Source organism: Balearica regulorum, chromosome 6 (assembly GCF_011004875.1).
Source record: "Balearica regulorum gibbericeps isolate bBalReg1 chromosome 6, bBalReg1.pri, whole genome shotgun sequence".
Lineage (NCBI taxonomy): Eukaryota > Metazoa > Chordata > Aves > Gruiformes > Gruidae > Balearica > Balearica regulorum.
In genome coordinates, this window is record NC_046189.1 from 9192149 (window position 1) to 9217369 (window position 25221).

Consider the following 25221-nt stretch of genomic DNA (forward strand, 5'->3'; position numbering starts at 1 on the left):
ACTAATGGCATTTCAGCTTTGGAAGTGAGTCATCTCCAAGCTAAGGAGTGCACAATGACTCCTTTCAACTGCCTTGCCCAGCAGGGTGACTTGCATTTGAAGCTCCAGTTGTCAACATTTAAGCAGACCAGTTGCAGGCCTGTAGAAAAATCAACAGGCATATTGCTAATCATCTGTAAATAAATGATAAATTCTGTTAGTTTGCTACCCCAAAGTAATTGCTGTTACTTAGGCGGAGAAGGATGAGGGCTAAAGATACACTTGGCCGCTGGCTTGTTATCCTCAGCTGCCCTGTCTGCTGCAGATTATCATCTTCTCTGTCACCTTGCTCCAATAGTTCACTGAATCCGTGCCCTAAATTGGATCTGGGCAATAGCTTTTCTTTAAGAAAAGCACGTTTTTTAGGCAAATGTTTAATCAACTCAGTGAGATGTTAATTGTTAAGTCTTTATGGGTTAGGGTGGTTGATGCAGAATAACTTTGCCCAGGGCATCACAATCATGTGCAGAACTAAGTACAAACTTACCTTTCCGCAGCTCCTTTGAAAACCGAGGAATCCAGAGATCTGGGCTGAGCTTGAACCTTATCAGGTCAAGCACCAACATGGTTGGGTTTAATCCTGGCTTTCAACTTGAGTGTTGTATAAATATATATGCCCCCACTGTCTGAATATTCATCTGTCTCTTCCTTTCACTTCCCAGTATTGCTGCTGCAGTAACCGAAGTGCTTGTCATCTTCAAATTCCTTTGCAGTCCCTGCGTTTGAGACAATAGTTGGCTTGGCCTAAAGGCTCCAAAGGGAGTTAAAAGGGAGTTAGCTGGCCTTTGTGAGCGGGGATGAGTACGGGCCCAGCCCAGTCCCCTGGTAACTCAAGTCTTGGCAGGGTGTTGTTTGGTGGGGCTTTCCCTGTTTTCTGGAATGCCCAGGGGGCAGAGGGGCAGAGCTCTGTGGAGTTAAGCGCTGTACGGCCATGCGAGAGAGACCAGTGCTGAAGAGTTCGTGAGCTGTTGTTGGTGTGCAAAGCTGATTGTACACGCGGTACAATTCCTCTGCGCTGTATGTTTTTGGGGGTGGGGTGTTTCGGGTTTTTTAAATGGTGAAGGCAGCTGGCATTTAGTAAAGAGAGGAATCCCGTTTTTCTTCTTTCCAGTTTGATACTGGCGCAACAGCTACCAGAGCGCAGGTCTATTTTTTGCAACGAAGACTAAAGACTCAGGGAATAGCTAAGCCCGGCTGAGCCCGGAGCTTTGCCTTATTAGGGAACTGCCAGAAAGCGCACTTCTCCGGCGAGCCTCTCCCCAGCGCAGAAATCCATGTGATGTGTCAGAAAGGAGGTTGCAGGGATAGCCAGAAAAACAATGTTCCTCTAAATAACTTTGCAAAACTTCAGTGTGAAGGAGGCCACCGGCTTCCTTCTGACGAGCAGCGCGTGCAGCCGTGCCAAAGAAACAGCTACGCGTTTGCCTGAATGGGAGCCTCCTCTGTAACAGCTTGTGCAGAGAGTCTCTATTGCAGACCAGTACCTCAGCTGGCTTCTCCTCAGCTGGAAGCTATAAACACCTTCTGGACTACCAGGCGCTTTCAGCTGGATGGAGAAAGCTCCTTCCCCTAGTTTAGGAAATGTTCCTGGTTGTCACCCAGTCCTCTCTGGGACTCCTGGGGCAGATCATTTGTGCTGTGGTCCGTAAGGGCTTCATCCATCTGCAGACGTGTCCGAGCAGCCCACGGGTTTCGAGAGGGGAAACTGGGATGGTAGGTCCTCCTCTTGTGCCACAGGTCCCTTCCACAGTTAACGTGGTGCTAGAGAGACAGCAGAGATGCTTTGCAAAGACTGCTGGCTCAGCCACAAAGGTAATGCATTTTTTAATTAAAAGGGTAAATGGTTATGAAATGTTCCTGTAGCCTTAATGTAAATAGGCATTGACAGCACCAGTTTTGTTTGAAGTATAATCAATTTAAATAGATCTGCTAATATCTGCCACGCAGCTGTGTGACTCCCCTGGGTTTCAGCATCTCGGCTGTGAGGTGGCAGTTGCGGGGGGCTTGCTGGGACAGGGCGGGATGAAACGCAGCCTTGGTGGGAGAGTATAAGGTCGGCTTTGTGGGGAAGGCAGTCTCCCCAAGCAGAGCATCGTGGCAATACGCCAGCCCCCAGCTCTGCTCGTGCTTCCTCCAGTGCTGCGATTGCAGGGTAGCAAACCGTGCTGTCAGACAGAAACTGGATTTGCAAACAAGCAGATGTGGGGAAGTTCCCTTGCTCGCTTTAGAAAAGAAGGGCCAAAACTGAGAAACCACTGCCAGCTTGCCGTGCACGGCCTGTCGCCCAACAGAAGAACTTCACCTGATCTTACTTGGTGTTGAGCCCAACTTTGAAGACCACAGCACAGGGCAGAGACCTCCCAGTGCTTTGGGAATTCAGAAGTGACCCTGAACACTTCAAAAACCCGATCAGCCCCCTGGTTTGGAGTTAAAAAGGATGCTCCCTGAAGGGGAGAGGTGCCTCTGAGGAGGGTTTTAAGTGCAGATCGTCGGAGATTCTCCAAACCTGGTTATGACTTTTGGGGGAGCAGGTTCAGCTGCAGAATACACCTTGAGGGCAAGCGGTCGCGTAACGTGTGAAATGTGCTTGCGAGAGCACTCAGGTGCCACAGCTGCTGTTACTCGGCGTGGGCCACGTTGCTGGGTCACATAGCCGTAAAGCTGGGATAATTTTTAGGTTGTAATGGTAAAAAGCTGTCGTTATTAAATGAAAGGTATGGCTCCCCTTGCTAAACAAATGACAGTATAAAATAGTAAATATATATATATGCGCTGCTGTGCCTGGAAAAACTTTATTTGTGCAGAACCACCTGATATCCAAGAGCTCAGTTAAGTCTGATGGATGAGCTTAAAGTTACACTTCAAGAGCAGGCTTCAGAAACGCAGAGACGTTTCCCCACGTTAGGTATGTCCGTGTGTAAGTGGCTCTGTAGAGGTCTGAAATATTGCCCACCGAGCACAGGTGCAGGAATATTACACCTTGCCAAAAAATCTTAACAGGTTTAACAAAACCTAAGCCCTAGAAATAATTAGGAATAATAAATCCTTTTGCACAACATTGTTTGTATTAACACTGAAAAAAATTGAATTTAAATTAAATCAATCCCTATTTTATCCTCGTCAGTACTTAGTGCAGCATCCTTTCTCCCAGGGGGACTGCTTCACTGCATGCTGGTATTTAACCTCCCGCGTGTGAGCGAGCCACAGCAGAACCTGTCAGATCTAGAAACACGAGAAGGTACCTGTCCCTCAGGAAAGTTAAAGCTGTACGCTTCCATCTCAGGCTGGAGTTAATAATTGATCTTCCTCAGATGTAAGCTACATGCTTCTGAGAAAATAAAAACAAACATACATTCCTGCCCTGAACAAATGTCCCTGTGTCTGAACGTGAACTGCCAATGAGTAACTTTAGCACGTAGTTTGGGAAACGGGATATAAGCTCTTTTGTATGAGCCTTGGTTAAAAACCCTCAGCTTTGCCTCTTAAAACTATTGCAGTGTCTAGAAAGATATTCTTAGGCATCTTTTTTCTAACCTGTGATTTTGCGTGTGCTTTTCCTAACCACTCTTCTCCTCCTGGCACCTATCCCTAAACATGTAATGCACCTTCCTGGAGTTGACATAGTCATACCGATCTGTTGTTCCAGCTGTACAGTACGACTTGCCTTTGACTCACAGGATCATCCAGGCTGATTTTCCACTCAACTCATGCTCTTTCAAACAGCAGCATCTGCAGGGCGATGGTGGTGGTCGCTCGCGCTGTCCTCTCGAGTGTGGTGGCTGGGTGGGCTGGGATCCGCTACCTGCGTTGCGCTGGCCGCAGCACTAAGCTGACAGCGAGGATGGTGAAAAGCAGCTGCTGGGGCCCTGCTGGTAGCAGCGCCCCGCAACAGGAGCCTCAAAGAGTCGGTGTGGCGCGTACCGAGCGCTACGTCCGGTAGCCTCGTGGCTCAGCATCTCTCTTGGCTTAGCACGGCCGTCACAGGCAGGCGTAACCTCCGCAAGGGCATGAAACAGCCCTGGCATTCTGCAGCAGTTTATCTAGTGTTATGGGATGATGGCTCTCAGCTAAAAGTTGAAACGTAGGATATATTTTCTTTCACTGCGGAAGAAAAATCCCAGCTGTTCTTGAGCTGGTGGTCATCAGAACCTAATGCTGTGGAAAACCAACACCTTATCCCAACAGAAAAAATAAGTTTATTGCTTGCTCTGCTCTTCATGAGAAAAATTGTTTTTGATTATCCATCTTAAACGTCTGTCTGTATGCTCAACTACCATGGCCGTTCCTTTTTGCATTTGGAAAGATGTACTGTGCATGATCTGTGTCGCTGTACTCTCATTACAGCTACCTGTAACATAATCCTGTCATTGTCACTACGTTGACAGATTACCTGCTGGGTGCTGTCGCACGCTCCAGCGAGGCGGTTTGCCTTCAGACGTGGCGTTTGTTCCTCTGGGTTAACTAGCAGTACCTGTTTGGAAGGGATGGAGGCACACCTGGCAAGCCGGGGGGACTCCTGTCTCACCTTGCTTCTGCTCCTTTCCTCTGTCGCTTCCATGTCCTTGTTCCCGAAACCACACGTCTTCCCTCTGGTGTGTGCGGGTTTTTCGTGTTTAAGTTTAGCCAAAATTCAGGGTGCTCAGGCCTGACTTTAGCCTGAGGACCATAATTTTCACATGTACTTGCATGGTTTCTTTTTTGCTGTTTTCTTCTTCCCTTGCTCACGAAGCCCTCTGCTCCATCTCCTGCCAGAAGATCTACTGCACCTGAGCTTTCTGCCTGCCTTTCTCTCCGATTAATGTGCCCTGTTGCTTTTCTGCGCGTCTTCGGTGCCTGCTCTCCCCGCTGACTCCAGCCAGCTGCGGCAGGCTGTGGCTTTAGCTCCTGTGCCTGCCAGCCTGAGCAGAAACGGTGGGTTTTGCAGGAGAATGGTGGCTCTGACTGAACGTCCATCTGATGGAGTGACGCTCAGCAATATCCTCGTGCAGTCGGGGTGCCAATCATATCTCCAGTGCTTTGACCGTCTGGTTAGGGAGTTGATTGAGAGGGTGTAACGGTGCAGACCATGAATGAAATCTGTGTTACCTGATGGGCCTGACTTCACAGTTCTGTGTAGGCCAGGTATCTAATTTAGCGTTTTGTGAATATGTCTGCTGTTTAAGCCTGGCGAAGATCTGCACGCATTCTGCTATTTAAGCAGGGACTTCAGAGAGTGTAGGTCAATTAGTTGAGCCAGGCTGTAAACCTCTATCTTTGATGCAGGTAAGTGTATTTTGGCTGTGTTGATATATCTAGACAGCTTTAAAAGTACCGTTTGTGGTATGAAACTTGTCTGGGGCTGTCGCTCTAGGAGGTGATGATGACTAGGAAGATGGTCAAGTTGCCGTACATGTCTCTTCTGGTGGCTTTGCCGTCTTGTATGTCCTGTAGAGCATCGTTGATTCTGGGCAGCAAGAAAGGCAAAGGAACCTCTATCGATGCTGCCAAACCACATGAGTTACGCCGGACACACGCAGTATCAGGGGATGACTCACAGGATGATATGTCAGCGATGTGACCTTCTGAGCTGGGGCTCGGAGCCAGTTGGAGAGCACAGACTAGCTTGCTCGAGATAACTCGTGCTTGCTTTGTTCTTGTCGTGCCGTCTCTTCAGTGTCGTGGCTGATGTCGCCTGCATGTCCTGCAGTAGCTGCTGAAGCGCTCGACTGCTGGTCTGCCTCTCAGCAGGGCTCGAGCAGTGAAATAAACACGGGGGGACGGTTCACCTCCAGATGAACAAAAAAGGATCTCTTCCACTTGCCCTGTGTCAGAGCTCTTGGGATGATTTAGCATTCCCAAAAATGCAAGGGGCTAATAACACCATCCATATACTTGCAAATGCTTTCCAGACACAAGACACGGCGTTTGTGTTGCTATGGCTATAGTATTGCAGCCTCTTTTATCGTGCACCTTTACTGGGGCAGGGAAAGCTTGCTTTGTGCAGTTGCGGCACTATCGGATTGCTGAAAGGCCCCGCTTCATTTATCTTCAGCTCCTCGGAAGCGCTGCCGACCGTCGGCCAGGCTGCAAAAGATGGCTGTGAGGTGAGAACAATTGCGGCACTCTTTTCTGGCAGCAGCTAGGAAGGATGTTTTCGTGGTGAGGAGCCAGGCGCAGGTATATGAACTCTGGCTCTGCACACCTGAGAAGGTGGAGGGGAAGCCTCACATGAATCTGTTTTAATCCCGAGGGTTTAGAGCCAAATAGCTGCATGGGTTCGCAACGAGCGCGTCGGTCCTGTACGCAGGAAGGCTGCCCAGAAGCGTGGAAACGCGCCAGTAACTCTTATTTCAAGCGCTGCGATAGGTCGCGTCCATGGTGTAACTGACTGAGCCGTGCTCCCGTTCGCTTGCGTATCCTCTCCGTGTCCGACCAAACACCGCCGTGGGCATCCAGGAAATCCTTTCCACTGAGTCAGAGAAGGGACCCTGTTGTATAATATGGGGTTTGCACTCTATCATGGCTTCCACACGGGATTAGGACAGCATCTGCGCTTTCCCTAAACTAATCTTCAAGTATGCTAGCAGCCAGCCTTCACAGGGGTGTCCCTGAAAGTGTAAAATGAACTCAAGGGACACCAAAGCCCTGCTTTGCAGGGACGAGCCACAGCTGCAGAACTTGCCAGGGAGAGGCAGCGGGCTCCAGCTTGCAGCTGCTTCCAATCATTTCCATTTCCTGGATAATGGTCTTCATTTCCTTCCAGATTTTACTTGTCTGGGAACACAGTAACATCTGCTCCTCCAGGTTTCATGAAAGATGAACTTCATCGTGGCAGAAAAGGCTGATTTATTTTTGGTTCTCAGAACAGTTGCAACAATAATAAAAACTACAAGCTTGCCTCTATGTTTGGCTATTTGCTAAACAGTTTCTGCTCCGACCTGCTCACGACCCCAGCCCCGAAAGCCCATCTTGCCCAACGCTTGGGGCAGCACACAGAGCACCGACGGCCGCGTCTGTGCGGGGAGCAACGCTCCCGTGCGCTGCCTCGTGTCGCACAAAAGCTGAACAGATTGGCGGTGCAGCGAAAATGTACCTGTGTTGTAGGCAGCTCTACTGAGGATGTGTAAAATGCTATGGGAAGAAACCTTTCCCATGCAAAGGTACGTTCAATCTGCTGCACTAATATGAGTAAAACCCGAAAAGATTCACGACGATGAGAGTAAATGGATTATTCACTTAGTAAAATACCTCATTAAATGGTCATTCTTCTGTGTAAGCTTGGATGTTTTTAAGTAGAATGTGGCATAATTCATCTTTATAGAATCACTTATGGAACATAAATCATAGGGGGTTTTTGCATAAAATCAAAACAGCTTTTGTTAAAAATGCTACCTACCTCATGATTATCAGTAACATCATACCTCATTGCTTTCCTCCTCTTGTCACTACTATATGGTAAAAAGTATGTGTATCTCTAGGGAGGAAGAGAGATGTGGTTAAGAACAATTTAATTCTTGTGCAGCCCAATTCTAAAGAATTTTAACCCTCTAGCTCTCTTACTGTCTTCAGCAGGAGTCTAGCATCTCCTACAGCTTCTTGACACCTTTGGGGAAGGCATTTATATAAATGCCCTCCCTCTTTGGCCATCGCACGGCCTTGTAACAAACTTCCCCAAACCTTTGCACGTACGTGAGCCGTGACCCAGTGGACTGAGTGTTTCCTAGGGCATCCCTTTCCGCTCGAGACAGAGCGTCCTGCCATGCCTCTGCACGCTCTGCTTTGAGATAATGTGTAACAGGCTGCCAGACCGTTTGGAAATAACTTGCTCCATCCATTTGCAGCTCTGATCTGAAAGCCTCTCGGAGTTGAAGGTTAAGCAGTTCGAGTTCCAGCTGGAATAAGCAGGCTGACTTTATAGATGAACTCTGAAACGTGCATTCAAAGGTTACACCTGTAACTTTCACAGCACAGCTGCCTGTTACCCATGCCCTTGAACTCAGAAGACCAGCAGAGGTACAGAGAAACTAGCTTTGTCCTGCTACGGGCAACCTGAAGCCAGTCTTGCTGCTGCTGCTGCTCTTTTTGGAGCACAAAGTTCCCCACGCTGAGTTCCGGCAGTACTCAACAGGCTCGCGACGGTCCGGCTGGGTACAGCCATCCAGTGACTGTACTGCTTCTACCCTTCATCTCGACTTGCGATGCTCTTCAGATTTTGAAGATGTAGGTCTCAACATGCCAATAAATGTTGCCTAAACGTTAGAAGTGTACGTGGGAGAGAAATAAGCAGGTGAGAAAGCACAACTGTAATGCTATTCAAGATGCTCGTTCCTTTTCTCCTCCCCGTAAAGTTCACAAGACGGCGTCGGAGCCGGTTGTGTGCAATCTATTCAGGGATGCAAAAAACCACAGTAGCAGTCTGTTTTTCAGAACTACCATGTGGGAAGAGCGTCGTTCCTCGTGGGTTTATTTTTCCAAACTACTACTTAAGCCGATGGTAATCCCGAGCAGAGCTGAATGCCGTTCGTCTGGGCTGCACCGGGCATCCAGAACCGGGCCAAGTCCTCAGGAAACGAGCAGCAGCGTTCCACCACGCACATCCCTCGGCTTTTCCTGACGTACAGGGTCATTGGACTGAGCTGGTAGATGTATCGGTTCATTAACTTCATAAGTTAATGGTTCTCGTTATGCAAATTAGTATTGGGATGTAAATTAACCTTTTCCCTGTTAGCTGTTAAAATATGAGGGTATAATCTCTATATTCAGGATGTTTGTAGAAGATTATTACTCACTAGCATGTGGATTTCGATTGATTATTTCCAGTTCTAGTAATCATTAACAGCTACTGGTAGTTTAAGAATTACTTTTTATTTCAAAGGGTAGAATTTATTTGGCTTTACACCAAGGTAGATGAAGTAAGCCACGCTGAGCAGTTATTGCCTTTCCCTTCAATCATACTGCTGTGTAAAGAGGCAATACATTCTGCTGTTGTGCTTTTTCAACTCTGAATTTCACCTTTAATATTAATAAAATATGTTGACATATCAAACAATGTCACTAATAGGTAAAGCAGAACAAAATGAGTCACTATTTAAACTATTTTTTTTAGATCATGCTTTCTCCATTAAAGTATATCAATCAAAAGACAAAGAGATACAACTTAGATAACCAGAGGAAAAACTTGCAGAAATGTACAAGGTGAGATAAACTGAAGCTGAATAAAAGAACTGCATCAAAATACCCATAATGAAAGTCCAAGAAATAAACCAAACTAACTTCTTGATTAACTATGACTCCTAGGAAGACACGTGCCCTATCTTGAGAGTTTGTAATTCTGCTGCAGACATGATGCAGTAAGTCAAAGCTGGGGAGGAAACAGAAAGGTGGCTGGGTGATGTTTTCCTAACCATAGGTACATAAATAACTGCATGTATCTGTTCTGCATGCCTTCTGGTCCAAAATAAACAAAATGAACACAGTTCACTTTTTGCTTTGTTCTCTTAAAGTCCTTTTAGCCCAAAGTATCTTTGCTAACACAGCCCGGTTCTGGTCTCATTGCTCAGATGATGTTTTAGCAGAGCCCATCCTCAAGCATCTAATGAGAGTTTAGTCTGATGCAGCGTATATAGCAAAGGGCCTGGAGGCAAAAAAAAAAAAAAAAAAAAAAAAAATCCTATTAAATGGACTACTGGTAGGGTCTATTAGATTTGTTCCCAAATTAGGCCCATGATATCTTGGGTGATTACCATAGGGTATTACAAGGTTATTTTGTGTGTAAGTATGTGACAGAACAAGGGATGTTCTAGTAATTCCAGAACTGCTTATATTTTTTTCCTAAAATCAATACAACCGTATTATCCAGACAGACAACTGGTTTGACTTCATGCTTGATTATAAGGATATCTAACTGCCTGAAGCTCTGCTTGTTGATTGAGCTACCAAATGAAACTTTATCTAAATATTCAAAATATCCAAGCACTTGGTCATCGTTTAAAAACTGCCCGTGACAGGAAGACAGTGAAGTCTGTTGTGCGACAATATCCCTTTCCTGTGGTACGAGGCCAAGTATACAGAGAGAAACAAAATTATCAAAATTTCTGGGCTACTGCTCCTTCCTTTGAGCCATCCTATGGCAGCTCTAACTCAAAGCTCCTCAAGACATGTTTCACTGACTTATTATGTGAAACTCCTCTTCCTCAAAGAGGAGAATTATCACTTCTCAATTTTGAACCCAGGTTCACTCGCGCAGTTTACAGCGTCAGCCAATTCAATAGCTGTCTCGGAACAACTGTGAGGGGGTGACAAGCCACCGCGTGTGTGTGGGAACGAGTGACTTTGCCACCAGAGATCACGCTCTGAACTTCAACAGCACAATGCTGTCAGTCGAGGCAAAAGCCCACAAAATTGGGTCTAATACTGCTGTGGAAACTGTGCTGAGGGCTAAAAATATTATTTAAAAATTAGAGTTTCTTGTGCATTTTTCCATCAACTCCTGACTTCAGCGGGAGTTGTTTCAAGCCCTGTCTGAAAAGATGGAGCATTATGGAGAAGTTAAAGATGACGTGAAGGTGTTCTGTGACAGCAGTTAACTCTAAAGAATCACAAATCTTGTGCTTCTAATGCACCAAAAATACCTTACAAGAATTTTGAATGTTTGTGTCTTGGAAATTAGGATGAACATACACACATTTAAGCACTAAACTAGTTATTAGCAAAAACACATGCTTAATCCAGGCTAATTTACAACTTTGATTGCTCTATTTTTTTAATCTTTGAATACAGTTTTGCAAATTTTCAGTCCCCATTGACCTGCTGTTGTGGAACCGTTCAAAAGTCCTTGACTAAATATTAAATACCCTTGGAGTGTGATGGTACATTGTGTGCTACTGGAAGCGCTGCTGGTAGCACGTCCGCAGTCACCAGCAACGCGTGGGCTTGCCCACCGGTACCAAGAGTATCTGCTTTGTTATGCTCCCTTGCCTCCTTCCTTTCACCTCCTTAAGAAAGTTAGGTGTTTCTAAAGAGAGAATTAGATGGGTGGAATCTTCTTTCAAGGTTACGTGCTTCAAGAATTAAAAAAAACATTGGATGTTTTCCCATCAGTCTTTATGGGACTGAGTCAACAGGAGACATAAACAGTCTTGCAACTTGCAAGGAGACTTCCAGCTCGTGGTGGTTGCAAAGGAGAGCTGAGCCCTAAATCACCTGACGCGTCCATTCCTCTTCCTTCCGTGCAGCAACAGACGTGAGAAGGTGCCAAAAATATCCGGGCAGCAAGAAACATGTGGGTTTGCTGATTAGTTCACCATTTCAGAGGTCGTGGGATTTTGTTGATGCTAGCATTATTCCCTGCACTCGATCAGAGTGGTTCTGTGTACTCCAGAGGAGCCTTCGGAAGGACGGAGACTTTTTAACCATTTGGATTACCACTCGAGATGAGACAGTTTCTATTACAGTTTTGTAATAGAAACTTGTTTTGTTTTGTTTTGTTTTCCTTCAGGATGGGTAGCCCTGCTCCTAAACCCATGTGTCCTTGTAAGCTTAAGCTTCTACATGGCCACAAGTAATTTCAACCTCAATTTGTGAAAGGGCAAAACCAGGTGTGTTGAGAGGGTTTTTTCCTACATGGGACCATTACCTGGGATTCACTTGTGTGTCTTTGCCTGAAAGACTGCATCTCTCCCAGTGCCTTTTTGTAAGGTGCTGGAACTCAGAGGTGAAAGCAACCAGCTCGGGACGAGTGTGGCTGCAGCACGCTGCCATCTCCATCGCTTTGGGGCTGGGGTGGTGTGTGCAGATCTCAACGGTCAGCCAGCGATCGCCCAGCACCTGTAGCTTTGTACACGATGAGCCGGCTTGTGCTCAGCCTAAGTGCTCTGACCTTCGCTTAAATGCAGGCAGCAATTTTACGTGTCCGTTCTCCAAAGTAGCTAGACGTGAGTTCACAGACTCCCTGGAGCTCCCAGGCGGTCTCGTGCACGCTCGCCGCAGACATCTGGGATACGATGGAGCGGCCAGATGATGTTGTCGCTTGTTTCTATTTGCTAGCACAAGGTTACCAAGGCTAATATTTGAGGATCAGGAACATGAACAGAAGATCCAAGTCTGCTCCTGCTCCCTGGCCAGCTGTGGTAGCTAAGACCCGGACCGCAGTTTGGAAGGTGTCATCAGAATTAAGCGTTAAATACGATAGTGGGTGGAATGCATGGGGTTTGTAAAGCTACGATTTGGGTATATTATAGACCGAATAATATGCAGCGTGCTGGACGCAACAGGGGATGCTTCTCTGATAGATAAGCTGTTGGCTTCTGAAGGTGAATTTCTGATGCATAAAGAACTGAAAAGTGCTATAACTGATAATGTGCATGAGGAACAATGGTGCTGTCTCACTGGTGAAGATGAAAGGAAATGTGTTAACAAACTGAGTAATAGGAAAAAATTGTGACTAACAGACTGAACAAATCAGACCATAATTCAGAAGTTGCAGTGCAATTTGTCCATGTAGCTGTGAAAGAAGTTTTGGCCCCTGTTTGGTAGCAGGGATGCAAGATGTGAATGCAGAAGACTCGAGGTTACCTGTAGGTCAAATGTTACCGTTAGAGCTAGAGTCACTTTATTGTTTGGGCATATAGAATGCACATAGTCATGTGGTTTCCCTTTGGAAGTTATAGACAGAAAAGACCCAGCAATTGCATTGTTCATTTGTGTATTAAATCTAGTTCCTTTTTTTCCCCTTGAATATTCTCTTAATAATTTAATTTCAAGGCAGTTAACAAAGGAAGTCAAACCGAACCCCAAGCCATGGGGTAAGGAAGTGACCAAGCCACCCCATCAGTGCCAGGAGTGGGGAATAAACTTTGTCTCCTGAGAATCTATTCCTGTGCAGTGATTTTAGTGGCAGACAATCTTCCCCAATAGTCAGGTTAGGAAATGAGTCAAACCAGAAGCATTTAAAATATCACTATTTTGCAAATATTTGGGTTTGTATATTAATCATCATCTTTTCTGTTTATTCAAAATCAAATGGCAATTCTATGGCTTTTATGCATTTCTTTGATTTCACCCCTTGACTTTGTGCTAGTCTTTGCAGATCATTCTCAATGAATCTACTTCATTATTTGTTTACTCAGTCATGTACACTAAAAACCATCATATATTGTCTCTTAATCATGCTAGGAACGTTCCAGGCCTTTGTAGTCTCTCTCCACGCCAGTCTCAGCAAATCCTCCAAATATTTTTGTTGCTTTCCTTTGAATTAATTTCCTCGCTGCCTGTATTTGCCTGGAACGAGAGTGATGAGAAATGAGCTATGGTCTCACTGATGCCCTACACGGGGAAGACGATATTGAGTTTTTGCTATTGCTTGTCACTTGAGGTCACTCCCTCTACTGTTACCTTCCAGGTAAATTATTCCTCTGAATATTTTCCTCCTCATTGGATTTCTGAGCTATTATGCCTAAACATGTAAACCTTCATATTCTTAAATAGTAACTTTATTTACTGCCTATGCTTCTATGCTCAGAGGAAGCTGTTCCCTATCCTCTGTTTAATTTAACAGAGAATGTTTATGGTGACGGAGCACCTTTCATCTGAATCGATATCAAAATGTTACCCAAATGTGCAGCAAGTTAGACTCACAACAGAAAAATTTATTTTTAGGAACTGCTGCTAGAATTGGTAGGAATACTCGAATAGAGTCGAAATTGCAGTGTCTGGTCCTCAGTTCTCTTTTGGAAAGCATTACCCAGCAACAAATGAAATGGAGCCAACATAACCATTTAAAATAGCAAAGTAAACAGTTCATGTCGTAGTCAAGATAATCCTTAATTTCTGCTGCTTATCTGAGATCTGCCCTGCCGATCTGATGGGAGGATTTAACCTCCCTGAAAGCTGTTACCAGTGTATGTGCTTGAACTGGGAAGACCCCTTTCCACCTGCTTTTCAGAGCCCTTTCTCCTAGAAGATTAACGCTGCTATGCCCCTTTTTAGAAAGAAAAACCTCTGAAATACGGATTACTTTGAGGGATGTAAGTAGGAATATTTTGCTACAATACAGCTTAAGGGAAATACTTAAAAAAATAACGCCTGTTTAGAAGAGCTACTTTTTTCTTTACAGAAGAACTGTGTTATCTTAAATTCTCATAATTTCTGTTAATTGTGGAAGTGAAAAATAATTGGCCTACGGTTACTGCCAGTTGTGTAACCAACTCAAAATAAAAGCTATAGGGGAGTTTAATTTCAAATTTCTTTGCACTATGTTGGAAACCATTTTTGTAATTTTCTGTTTCTCTGGGGATACCGTGTGAAACACAGAATGGCAGAGCAGATGGCCTGTCTGCTCTTTCCAAAGAGACGAGTAATATTGCTCTGTTCAAGAGGGAAGTCTAAGGGGGGTTTCACTGCAGTATGGGAAAGCCCAGTCTAACACCTGGAGCAAAACAAAAATCAGAGCCAGTTTAACAGGTTTAATGTATAATACTTTTCACAAGCCAACGGCTGTATTTCTGATGCTATCTTTACTACATTTCTTATGGCTTATTTTAAAAGCGAAAAAGATAAATCCATCTTTAAATTATGACCCTCCGGTATACCTGAGCCTGTGGGAGGAGGGGAGAGAATCACTGGGTGGAACTTCTCAGGCTTAGTCACAGCAGGAGCAAGGAGCAATGGCCTGAAACATGCAGCAAAAGTTCTCAGAATAGGGAATGAGTCACTAGCACCCTTGAACTTTGTGAATCCGAAACTATATTTATCATTTTGCATTGTTCCTGAGCTGTGTATTTGTAGTTCCACACACAGAGCAACTCGCCTTTTCTGCCCTCAAGAGCTAAAGCACACACAAGGGAGTTTCCAGGGACAGAAGTTGAGGATTAATTTCTTGAAGTGAGTTTTTAGAAAAGCTTCATTGAAGAACACTCGTGTTGGGAGTTACTTGATGTGAGGGTGATAGGAAAAGGTTAAATGAAGGAATAAGGCAATAGTGTATGAAGTTTTAAAAAAAAAAAAAAAAAAGGAAATGAGTAAAATGAAAGAGTTCATGTAGGGTCAAGAATGTGTACTACGGGGTACTGTCACAAGAGGCAAATATTTTTGTTAATGTAGTACTTTTTTCTTTTCCTTCCCACAACCTTATTTGCAACGTTCCGAAGAGAAACCAGAGCACTAAAAGGAAAGATCCAGATCATTACATTTCACATTCTTCCTCTTCTTTCCCCTCTACGGTATAAGAGATGAATTGGACAAGTTTTTGAACGAGGTCAGCTGCTAAACAGCTGGCTTGTGAAAGAGTGCAGCTGTCGCACCAAAAATATCACCTTGGCACTAAAAATCAGCGGGGAATCTTGTAAGTGTCTGCAGAACCGCGTGATCAGTTAGTGACCCAACGCACACGCGTTTGGGAAGCGCACTGGCTGTCTCCGGTCTTACAGCAGTACAGAGAATGGAAAAGGTGCTTGAGAGACTTCTATCTTTACGGTGCTTTACATAACAAAATTTTAAAAATGAGAAATATTATTATTGGGTGGCAGGATAAAGGAGGCAGTTATTGGCTTGCCAAAAAGACTTAGCAAATGGAAATGCAGAATCAGTTCCAGGAAATATAATAAGTAATGTAATAAGTATGTGAGAACTGTAGGTACTTTGCATTTTTTATGTGAAGTAACTGTAGCCCAGGATTACACATCCCACACTGATATTTCAAGTTTCCTTGTTCAGCGGGAAGGAAAACCACCGGTGCACTGAGGCTCGTTTTATAAGCATAGATTATCAGTTATCTTTGAATCTGCTTCCATAACCTCTCATGGCTCTTGTGACAATTTGACAATTTATTAGCAGCAGGAACTCCTGTGGGCATTTGCGCTGTGGTGTAAGTGTAAGCAAAGGCTATTCTCATTGTCTGTCTGTAGCGATTAGTTCAAACTCAGTGTGCGTGGAAATCAGGTAACAAAACCCCCTCTGTGTTTTAGGTGGTTCTCTACGAGCAATTTACTGTGCCTGGACAGCTGAAACTTTCAGTCTGGGGGGTGGTGGAAAATAAATGATCAGTATCTTCGGAGTAAAACATTTCCAATAAAGCGTGCAGCAAGATCATTTTAACTCAGAGCTACAACTCGTCCACCCGCACCTCCCCCAAACATAATAAGCATACCGAAAGAAATAAACCTCAGTGCATGGGGAAATTGGTTCACAAGGAAATTTAGCAGTAACAGGCTCAGAACTCCAGCAGTATTTACATTTTTTGCTCAGAAAATTATGGTTCCTAAAGCGAGAAAGCTAGTGGCAATTTAAATACTCGTTTCCATGTTGGCGTTACCGATGAAGTAGGATGACACAGCTCTCCTCTTCTGCTGTTACCCATAATGGATACAATTTACCAACATAGATTCGTACTCCTCTAGGACAAATTTAGTACTTGGTTACGTGAGCAAAGAGTTTCACCAAGTAACTGCAAAATCCATGACTTCCAAGATGCTGTATACTGGCAAGCAGCGCGTCGGGATGCTGTGACAGACGCGTAAGTATGTGCAAAGAGTGACATTTATACCTTGTGCTAAGCCCTACAGTTATTTTCTGCTACTCTTCCCACTTTGGCCTTTGGCATTGCGTTACATGGGTCAGTGCTTCCCAAACTCAGACCTGTAGATGGGCAGTAGCAAAATTTTCACGCTGATTAAATGTTTGATGATGTGAACGTGAAGAACAGCCGCACCCAATTCATCTAGGCGTCCAGGTGGTTTACCTCTTTTTGTTTTGTTTTTTTTAAAGTGGTACACTTTGGCCTGCACAGCACATTCTGGCAGTGAGCTACGCCAGTACATTTTCACTGCAAGTGCACGGAGAGCTGGGGCACGGCTCCCCCGGCCGAGGCCATTTCCAACACGCTTTTGTCTCCAAGGCATCCTGCCCGCCCCGCATCGGTGACCGGCCCGCTCCTCTGTCCCGGCTGACGCGGTGCACTTGATAGTTAAAAATATAATTTTTTTTAATTTTTTTTTTTAAATCGCCTGTATCCATGGCAACCTAAACCTGACACCGCCGAAGCCCAGCCCGTTTCTAACCCCTTTACACGTCGCACAGGGAGGGAAGCGCCGCTGGGAGCGTTTCACGCCGCCCCGGGGCCCGCGGGGACCCCCGGGCTCGCCCGGCGCCGCCCGCCGCCCCGCAGGTGCCAGCTTCGCCCCGCGCCCCTTCCCCGCCGCCGCTGGGCCGCGCTGCCGGCGCGGGGGGCGGCGGTTACTCAAACCTTCCCCCCTCAGGAGCCGGGGCCCACAGAAAATGGAGGCGGCGGGAAGGGCGGGCTGACCTCGGTGCGGACGGCGGCCCCGGCCCGCTACGCGCCGCCGCCCCGCCGCTCCCCTCAGCGCGCCGCCGCCCGGCCCTGCGGCGGAGCCGCCCGCGGGGGGGCGCTGTTCTGTTCTGCTCCGCTCGCGCCCCGCCGGCCGCGGCCGGTACCGGCCCCCGCCGCGCGCTACCCGGCCGCCCCCTCCCACCCCGCTGCGCCGTCGGCCTCGCGCCGCCGAGACCCCAGCGGCCCGCGGGCGTCCCGCCCCGCGCCCGGGGGGGCGTGGCCCGGCCGGAGTGGCGTCCCTGCCGGCCAATGAGAACGCCGCGTGCCTGACAGTTACGTAGTCGCTCCCAATCGGATGAGTGGGGGGTGTGCGCGGCGGGGCGCGAGCGGCGCCGCAGGCCGCCGGCTGGGGCACTCGGCGGAGGGAAGTGGCGCAGCATGATGCGGCTGTGGCGCTCGGCGCTGCTGCGGGAGCTGCTGCTGCTCGGCCCGCCGGGGGCGGCCGGGGGCGGCGGCCCGGGTCCCGGCGCCGGTTCCAGGCGCCTCCCGCCGCCCCTGGCCGCTTTCGGCGCGAGTCCGCCCGCCTCCCGCCGCGGCCCGGGGCTGCCGCCGCCGCCGCCTTCGGCGCGGGGCTTGTGCACTCGTTCGGAGGGAGCCTTAGAGGAGCCGGGGAAGGGGGCACAGGCGGCGCCGCCGCCGCCCCCCGGCGAGCCCCCCGCCGACAGCGGCCACAACAATAACCACGGCGGCGGCAAGGAGCTGACCGGAGGCGGCGGCGGGGTGGAGAAGTGAGTGCGAGGGGGGCGGCGGAGGCGTGCCGGGGCGCGGGCGGCAGGGCCGGGCCGGGCGGCGGGGGATGCGGAGGCGCCATGTGAGCGCCGCCTTCCCCCTCGCACGCGTGGTGCCTGCGGAAGGGAGCCGGGCCGGGCCGCCCCGGGCGAGGCGCCGGGGGCCGCCGGGCCGCTTCCCCGGCAGGTGCGAGGGCCGGGCCGGCGCTGCTCCGCGCAGGCATCGCCTCTCCCGGGGGCTCCCGGCGGCGGCGGCGGCGGCGGGCTTGGGTCTGTCACGGCCGCTCCCCGGGCGCGGGGCGGGGCGCGCTGCGCCTGTGCGCTGCATGTGCCGGGCGGTGCGGGGCGGGCCCGGCTGCCGCGGGGCTCCGGGTGGGTGCTCGGGGGGGGGGGGAGCCCGGCTGCCGCGGGGCTGCGCTGCCCGGTGGGGTCCCGCGGGCCATGAAAGGCGGGATCGAAACGAGGAAGGAAGCGCAGACGCGTGGCGTGGGGAGGATGTGTGCTCCTCCGGGCTGCCCTCCCCGCTGCTGGCGGTCCTGTCCACGCCTTGAGCTTCCACTTGGCTTGGGGTCCCTGCCGCGTTAGGCGGTGTGCGTGTGCGGGGGTCTGGTGTTTTGGCTCGGAGGAGACTGTACGTTAGTGTGTTTTTTTTCTAGCGCTGCTACTTGGCATAAAATATTTTCCAAGAGAAGTGAAAGCTGTGTCATCTTACGTTAGTTATTAAAGGCGACGTAGGTGGTGTGTAGTTCTGCCTTGGAAGTTTTGCAGCGCTGTCTTCTTCCACGTCTCCATCTAGTGCAGTTAGGGATAGATGTTACCACGCGTTACTTATGTGTACCGGTGTGTTTGTAAGTGCTGCAGGATGTGTCCCGGTGCCAAGAGGTGGTGATTTGTTCCCTAAGTGACAAAGGTCTGTGCAGGTAACAGAATGATAAGGCTGTACATGTTTATGAAGTTAACATTCTTTCGCTTAGAACCTGAAACATTCCTAAAAGAATTGGTCCAGGGACAGGTGTATCAGCTCCAGCTTGTGTTCCTGGTTAATGACCAGCAGCAGATACCAGGGAAGGAGTATAATGATGAGGTAAATGGATTGATGGTTCTCCTTGGCGCTCTGCTCTGTTAATCCTCAGCGCTATGAAGGTCTTGAAAAAGTTTTGTTCATTTCCGCCCACCATCTGACATTTTGCCCTTTGCTTGTTCTGCTTTTGAATTCTGGTTTTTAATGGGTTTTTAGCATGAACTTGTACTCCTTCAACATGGCAGGCAGGGAAAGAAGCTATCTTCTTGTTCTTCTCCCCTTTCTCCCACCAAATGTCTTAGCTGCTCAGCGTGGTTCAAGCCTTTTGTTTTGGAGGGATATAACCCTCGTTAAAGGCATCATTTATCACTTCTGCTGTCAAATGCCTTTAAAGATGCATGCATGTCAGGTTATATAACCATATACACTATATGATACACAGTCACATATGTATTGTTCAACATACGTGGAGTCTCCTTTTTGAATTATCTCTATACATACTGTTTTGGAACAAAAAAATTACTCAGCTGTGGCTCAAGTAGATGTGGTTTATAAAGGTTGTACTTCCATTTTCAATGAAAAATACAGACCGTGCCATTAAAAGGTTAAGAAAAAAAGAGTATGCCAACTGTGAGGGGTTTTGAGGATGTTGCAAAGGTGACTTATTAAAGCGGTAACATGTTCTTAAACTGAGCTGTTATAAAACAGCTTCCTACAGCTAGCATCAATTGGGGAAATCCTGTAATTTCTACTACATCTGGTAAGGCTATGTAGTCACAAACCAGTTATACACTTTTAATCATTTTTGGCTTTTGACAAGAGGATGTATTTGAAAGTCAGATGCTTGTTCTTTGAGCCTTACTGCAAAATGGACAAGGAACAATTATGTAAAACAGACAGCATATAGTTAGGAGCAAGGAAAAAGCTGGAAACAGTTTCAGTTCAGGCTGTGCAGGAATTCCTGGTGGCATATTAGCTAGGCTGCTGGATACTTTCATTCTTATTTTTCTTAATGCAGAATTATAAAAATCTTCCTTAAGCATTTCTAAATGGTACATTACATGTGGAAATCATTGCTAGATTAAAACAGAATGCAGGATTCAGAAGAAAAATTAAGTTCTTCAAAAGACAGCATTCTGGCCTAAACTGACAACTAGGCTCAGTCAGTACAGTCTGCGTGTTCTGCCAATGCCAGCGCTTTGCCATCCAGCGGTATGTAACATTTGAGCCGTGTTTGGCAGATGGCTTGTGGATCCAACTGGGAATACAATAGTCTTTTTTACACTTTCTTTTTTTGTTTCTTTTGGGGGATTATTTTTTCTGTTTGGTTGTAAGGTCGTGGTTCTAGGATACTGGAATAACCTACAGTGTCAAAAGACAGCACCGAGATTTTTTTGCTTGTTTGCCTGCCTAACAGTCCCTGTGTACAGAAGAGTAGGAGTTGGAAATGAAAACCTAAAATCTTTCATGCAAAGACTGCACAGAAATTTAGAACTGTTTAATTCCTCACAGAGGGAATGACTTATGAGGTCTGTGGCTGATGAAATAGCTAGTATCCCATTGCATAACCAGATCCTCTTGTGCATTTTTTCCTAAACATCTTCCACCACCTCCTTATCCCTGCTATCCAGCCTTCACTCTGTGTATCCACCTGAAACTTACTATATTTTGGAAAGGAAAAATATTTGAGCTTAAACTGAGGGTCCTCATAGACCGATAATTTTGATTAATGAAGGATGTGGATCAAAATAAATGATATCTGTGTTCATGCCTAAATCATTTAAACACAATAACCTAGTGCATTTCTAAATTCTAAACTTGTGTAATATTTAGTAGTGGTTACTTCTACTTTCAGTATGTGTGCATCATTCTTCTTGCATCTTATGCTGGGCAGTAGTAGGATAAACATAGTTTATCTCAGTATGAGCTATTTCTAAATTACAAAGGCCTTGATTAAGGTGAGGGAGGAGGAAAATGTGAGCATCTGATTTTTAAAGTATAGCTAAATTGCAATAGGGATGGGTACTAGTATATGGAATATAGCAAAATGGTTAATGGGAGTGTGTTGTTATCTTTTCTTAAAATGACATGGGAGTAGTAGCCCTCCGTTTTAAAGACAGGGATGAATTCTGGCGATACTTTTTAAAATTTGTTTTGCTTTCACATCCAGGCCAGAGTGCAGAGGAATAATTGTAGAGTAAGCAGGCAGAGGTTCATCTCGCTGCTACTCCTGTCAGAGTGCAAATATAATAGTCGCAGATATAAGAAACTGTTAGAAGTGTGCTTTCATTGGATCTTTCATAACTTCCTTAGAGGCTATAAGGTTTTGAAGCAACGGTTCTTATTTTTACCATAAACACTTTGACATCTACTAAAACACGTTCATCTTTGGTCTGAGGTTATAAATACGTAGTTTTGTCTGAATCTTTGTAAGTGCTCAGGTAAACGGTTCCCCACCACTGTTAATGGGATCAGTATCTATGCAGGTTTTTTAGTGACTTGATGGATGTTTATAACTTTTAGTTGGAGATCAGTTATCTGTAGTATTGTGCCAACTTCTTCAGGATGCGTGTTTTAGATGGAGTGGCTACTGACTGCCGGTTGCAGCCCTTGCAGTTTTCAGTTGTGACCTAATATTTTTATGACTGGTGTCTTATGATTAATAATGAGCCTGGTACTATTATTAGCAGTATCATATCTTTATATCACTTGTTCTATAAAACCTGTTCTGCATTTTGCCAGTCACATCTCGAAGCATGAAGAAGGAATGTTTCACTGGATTTGAAATTGAATCTCTTTTATATAGTAGAAATCACAATTCAGCTTTGGCTAAAATTAAATCCTCCGTGGAATCTGGTATAAACATTGTACTGATGCAAAAGGAAGAGCTGAAGGAAGGAACGATATGGACCGCAAAGTCCTTGTGCTTGGAACTCCTGCATTCTGTTTTTCTTTAAATATAAAGAACAGTGTCAAGCATCCACTGGTATTCTAGTCCACAGATTAGAATACCACTGAAGAAGTCCAGTTGTGTAGTAGTCTGGGCCTCAATATTTTTTCTTTTTTTCTTTCTTTTTTTTTTTTTTTTTTTTTAAAGAAGGGAAATAAGTATCAAATGTCATTATTCATGAAATGGAATAAACTGGAATTTCCACTTTAATTTGACTATGGAAATTGCAAGTTCCCTGACTTGAAAAACAGCTCTTTAAAACATGTGCTGAGCAGCACTATCTTGCTAAGTGTGCTCACAGTGCCAAAACATAGCTTTTACGTTAAGCAAACACTAGTTACTGACATCACTGACCTGATAAACTGCAGAGCAAGCCTTTCCACCTCTATTTAGCTGATAAGCTTTGTCAAATAGTCCATCTTTTGATAAAGAGCAATTTTCTGTAAATATATTGAATGCCATCCTCTATGCTTTGGCAGTCAAGTGCAGATCCATGTTTAAATTAGGCTGACTGACCCAATATTGAACAGCAGCAGATGTGAAAGATAGGGAAATTGTGTCAAGAGAGAATTTATGCTGCGAAAGGTGCATATCTCTAATAGAAGAAAATTTTGGAGACACAGATAAAAATCTTGGTCAAATGTCTGAAGGTTTTTTCCCTGCACCTTTCCAGATAGAAATTCCACATTTGGAACAGCTGTAAAATTCTGAGTAATCACTCAGAAACTTGTAATTAAATAGGTTATCAGTTCAAATTTCTCAGTGTGTTTGCCAGCTTGTTTTGTCGGAGTGAAATGTGGGAGTTTCCTCTGTCAGACCTTCAGCAATCCAGTAATGAGTCTTACAGCAGAGACATTCCTTAAAGCATGAAATCTCCATGCTTTGAGGAGCTTAGTTAAATGCTCTGTGTAAATGGGGAAAACGTAGGACCATAGACTATGTAACTCAGCGTAGCTTTGAAAAACAAAGAGGTAGCATGCAGATACAGGATGAAGCTTTAATTGGTACGTTAGTAGTTTGGGTTCTGTTGGCTTGACTGGATGTACTGTTCTTAAAAGATCGAAAGCGCAACGTGCTGCGTGGAAGACTTGAATTTTCTTTAGGAAAAAGGGTGTTCAGTAATTTGCTTGAGGTAGTTGCAAGCGTTTGTCTTGGTTGAATTGCCAGCCTGTCTGTGCATTAGTCAGCCAGCATCATTTAAAAAAAAAAAAAAATCCAGACTGGAAGACAAGGAAAGTTCTGTTGGCTTACAAAGCTGTCTTCTGTTCTTAGTATGTAAGTACAGTGTTTTAAATGAATTGGAAAATGAGAAGTGAGATTTTTACTACTGGTTTTCACTGCTAGTTATGAGGAAAGGAGGGAGGTGAGTGCAATCTAAAGGTTGCCTTAAATTTAAAAGAGTATTTGGATATAATCAGATTTTTATTAAAAATAATCATAAATCTGACCTATTTTTGAGCTAGAGTAAGCTAGTATCGGGAGAGGAGGGAGCATTAACGTCAGTCTGTTTGCATTGGCCTACCTAGGTTCTCTGCTTATTTGTAGTATTTTATTTTCCTAGTTATAACCCTGAGTGCTGATATTCAAAGAGTTACTAACCTTGTGAAAACTTTCATGACTAGAATTTAGACCTGCTTTTTGTACACACATGCATACATGTATAAAAATAGATAAATTGCCACTGAACATTCTAGTTTCAGACAATAACTTTTATGTATTGCCCAGTATGTTAACAAAGTATTGCCCAGTATGTTAACAAAGTATTGCCAATATTGTTAGATTATAAGATTGAGCTTTAGAATTGATGGCTAAAATAATGTGAGACTGTACACTCTGCATTTTATTTAGTTTATGTCTACGTTTACTAGAGAACTGTTTTGTTTTTATTTATTTTTGCTTGTCAAACATCAGAACATTGGCTTTCTCTAAACTGACTTTGGCCAGAAACAAAGCCAAGCACTTCAGCGAGGCTGAAAGAGTTGATCCGAAGCCCTTTACTGTCTCTGCCCCTAGCAGTTTGGAAGCGTACATTCCAGCTGTATGCTACGATGCCATACTTACAGGGGAAGCATAAAGAACCGAGTCCAGACTTGCGGTCCTGCCTGCTGCAGGGTGCTTTGGAATATCAAGGAAGAGCGAAACTCTGAGGTTAAACCTTTAGAGAACTTGCAGAGGCTTTGAGGGAAAGCGGTCAGTATTACAGCCTTCTCTCTTGGAAAGACTCTTGTTGCTTAATCTGATACGTTTCCTTCCCATTTCACTTAAAGCATATTTCTGAGTAACATAGTTAACACAGGGAATAATTGGAGAACCAGTGTGTTTACATTGGTAAACATAGTGACCATTGAAGATGTAGCTACTCTGAATGTTAACTTACTCTGAGAAGTATGCACAATGAGAGTTACTGCTCCTGGTGCCGGAGCTGGTTCAGGTTACTGTACCATGCTGCAGATGGCTTTGCTTGCTTTCACCGTAACTGATGTGGCTTACGTAAGCTTCTAGAAGGACAAGGGCTTTTACGAGTTGCTAAAAAACAGGACTATTTTGGAGGAAATAATACACATTCATCATCCTTGCTTTTTCTCACCTGTAGAACCATTGGGTCAATCTGCTCTTACAGCTTTATTATGAGGCATATAAGTCTTTGAGTCTCATAAATACTTTATCCTATGTGGTATCATCAAGAAGAGGGAAATGTGGTGAATCTGCTCAAAAAAATTCCTAAATACAATCTTAGGAATGAATGTATGTCAGTAAAAACGTGACTATGTTGCAGTCAAAAGTGTTGGCTATTGTAAAGTATACTTATGCTACTTTTAATATTGCTATTTTTTCCTACTTAAAGCTGAATTAAGCTTTGTGCTCAGTGATAAAAGCGCTATTTGAAATTAATGAGAGCAGTTATATTGGTAGTGAAAATGTCTTTCCTTGTGAATAATGAAAAAATGTCTATACATAAAACGTGCTAAACTAATCTATGCATATGTTTTTTTTTTTTTTGTTTTCTTTTTCTTTTCAGTAAAATGAAGCAAGGTCTTCTTCCTAGCTTAGAAGATCTACTTTTCTATACTATTGCAGAAGGCCAAGAAAAAATACCGGTTCATAAATTCATAACTGTAAGTTTACTGTTTCAAAGTGCTGTATGAAAGCTAACTACTAC

At 45.4% G+C, this 25221-nt stretch overlaps 1 protein-coding gene and 1 long non-coding RNA gene across 7 annotated transcripts in view; both read left to right on the forward strand.

The window, feature by feature from the left end:
- The first annotated feature begins 3847 nt into the window (after positions 1-3847).
- On the forward strand, positions 3848-16175 carry LOC142602325 (uncharacterized). 5 transcript variants are annotated; one of them, XR_012836027.1, is made up of 4 exons: positions 3848-7178; positions 7860-8305; positions 8446-9368; positions 11516-16175. It is a non-coding gene; the product is annotated as an uncharacterized LOC142602325 (long non-coding RNA). The 5 variants fall into 5 exon arrangements; XR_012836028.1 differs by having other exon boundaries at positions 3848-6122; positions 6782-7178; positions 7860-9368; XR_012836029.1 differs by having other exon boundaries at positions 3848-5750; positions 6782-7178; positions 7860-9368.
- A 1490-nt stretch (positions 16176-17665) lies between these two features.
- The window catches only part of GLS (glutaminase), a 64413-nt gene continuing 56857 nt past the window's right edge, over positions 17666-25221 (forward strand). The window contains exons 1-2 of one of the 2 annotated variants that reach the window (XM_075756195.1): positions 17666-18090; positions 25081-25177. In XM_075756195.1, coding sequence (XP_075612310.1) covers positions 17741-18090; positions 25081-25177 — 447 coding nt within the window. In that variant the 5' untranslated portion in view covers positions 17666-17740. The remainder of the gene's footprint in view (positions 18091-25080; positions 25178-25221) is intronic. The other variant, XM_075756196.1, reaches the window with a different exon arrangement.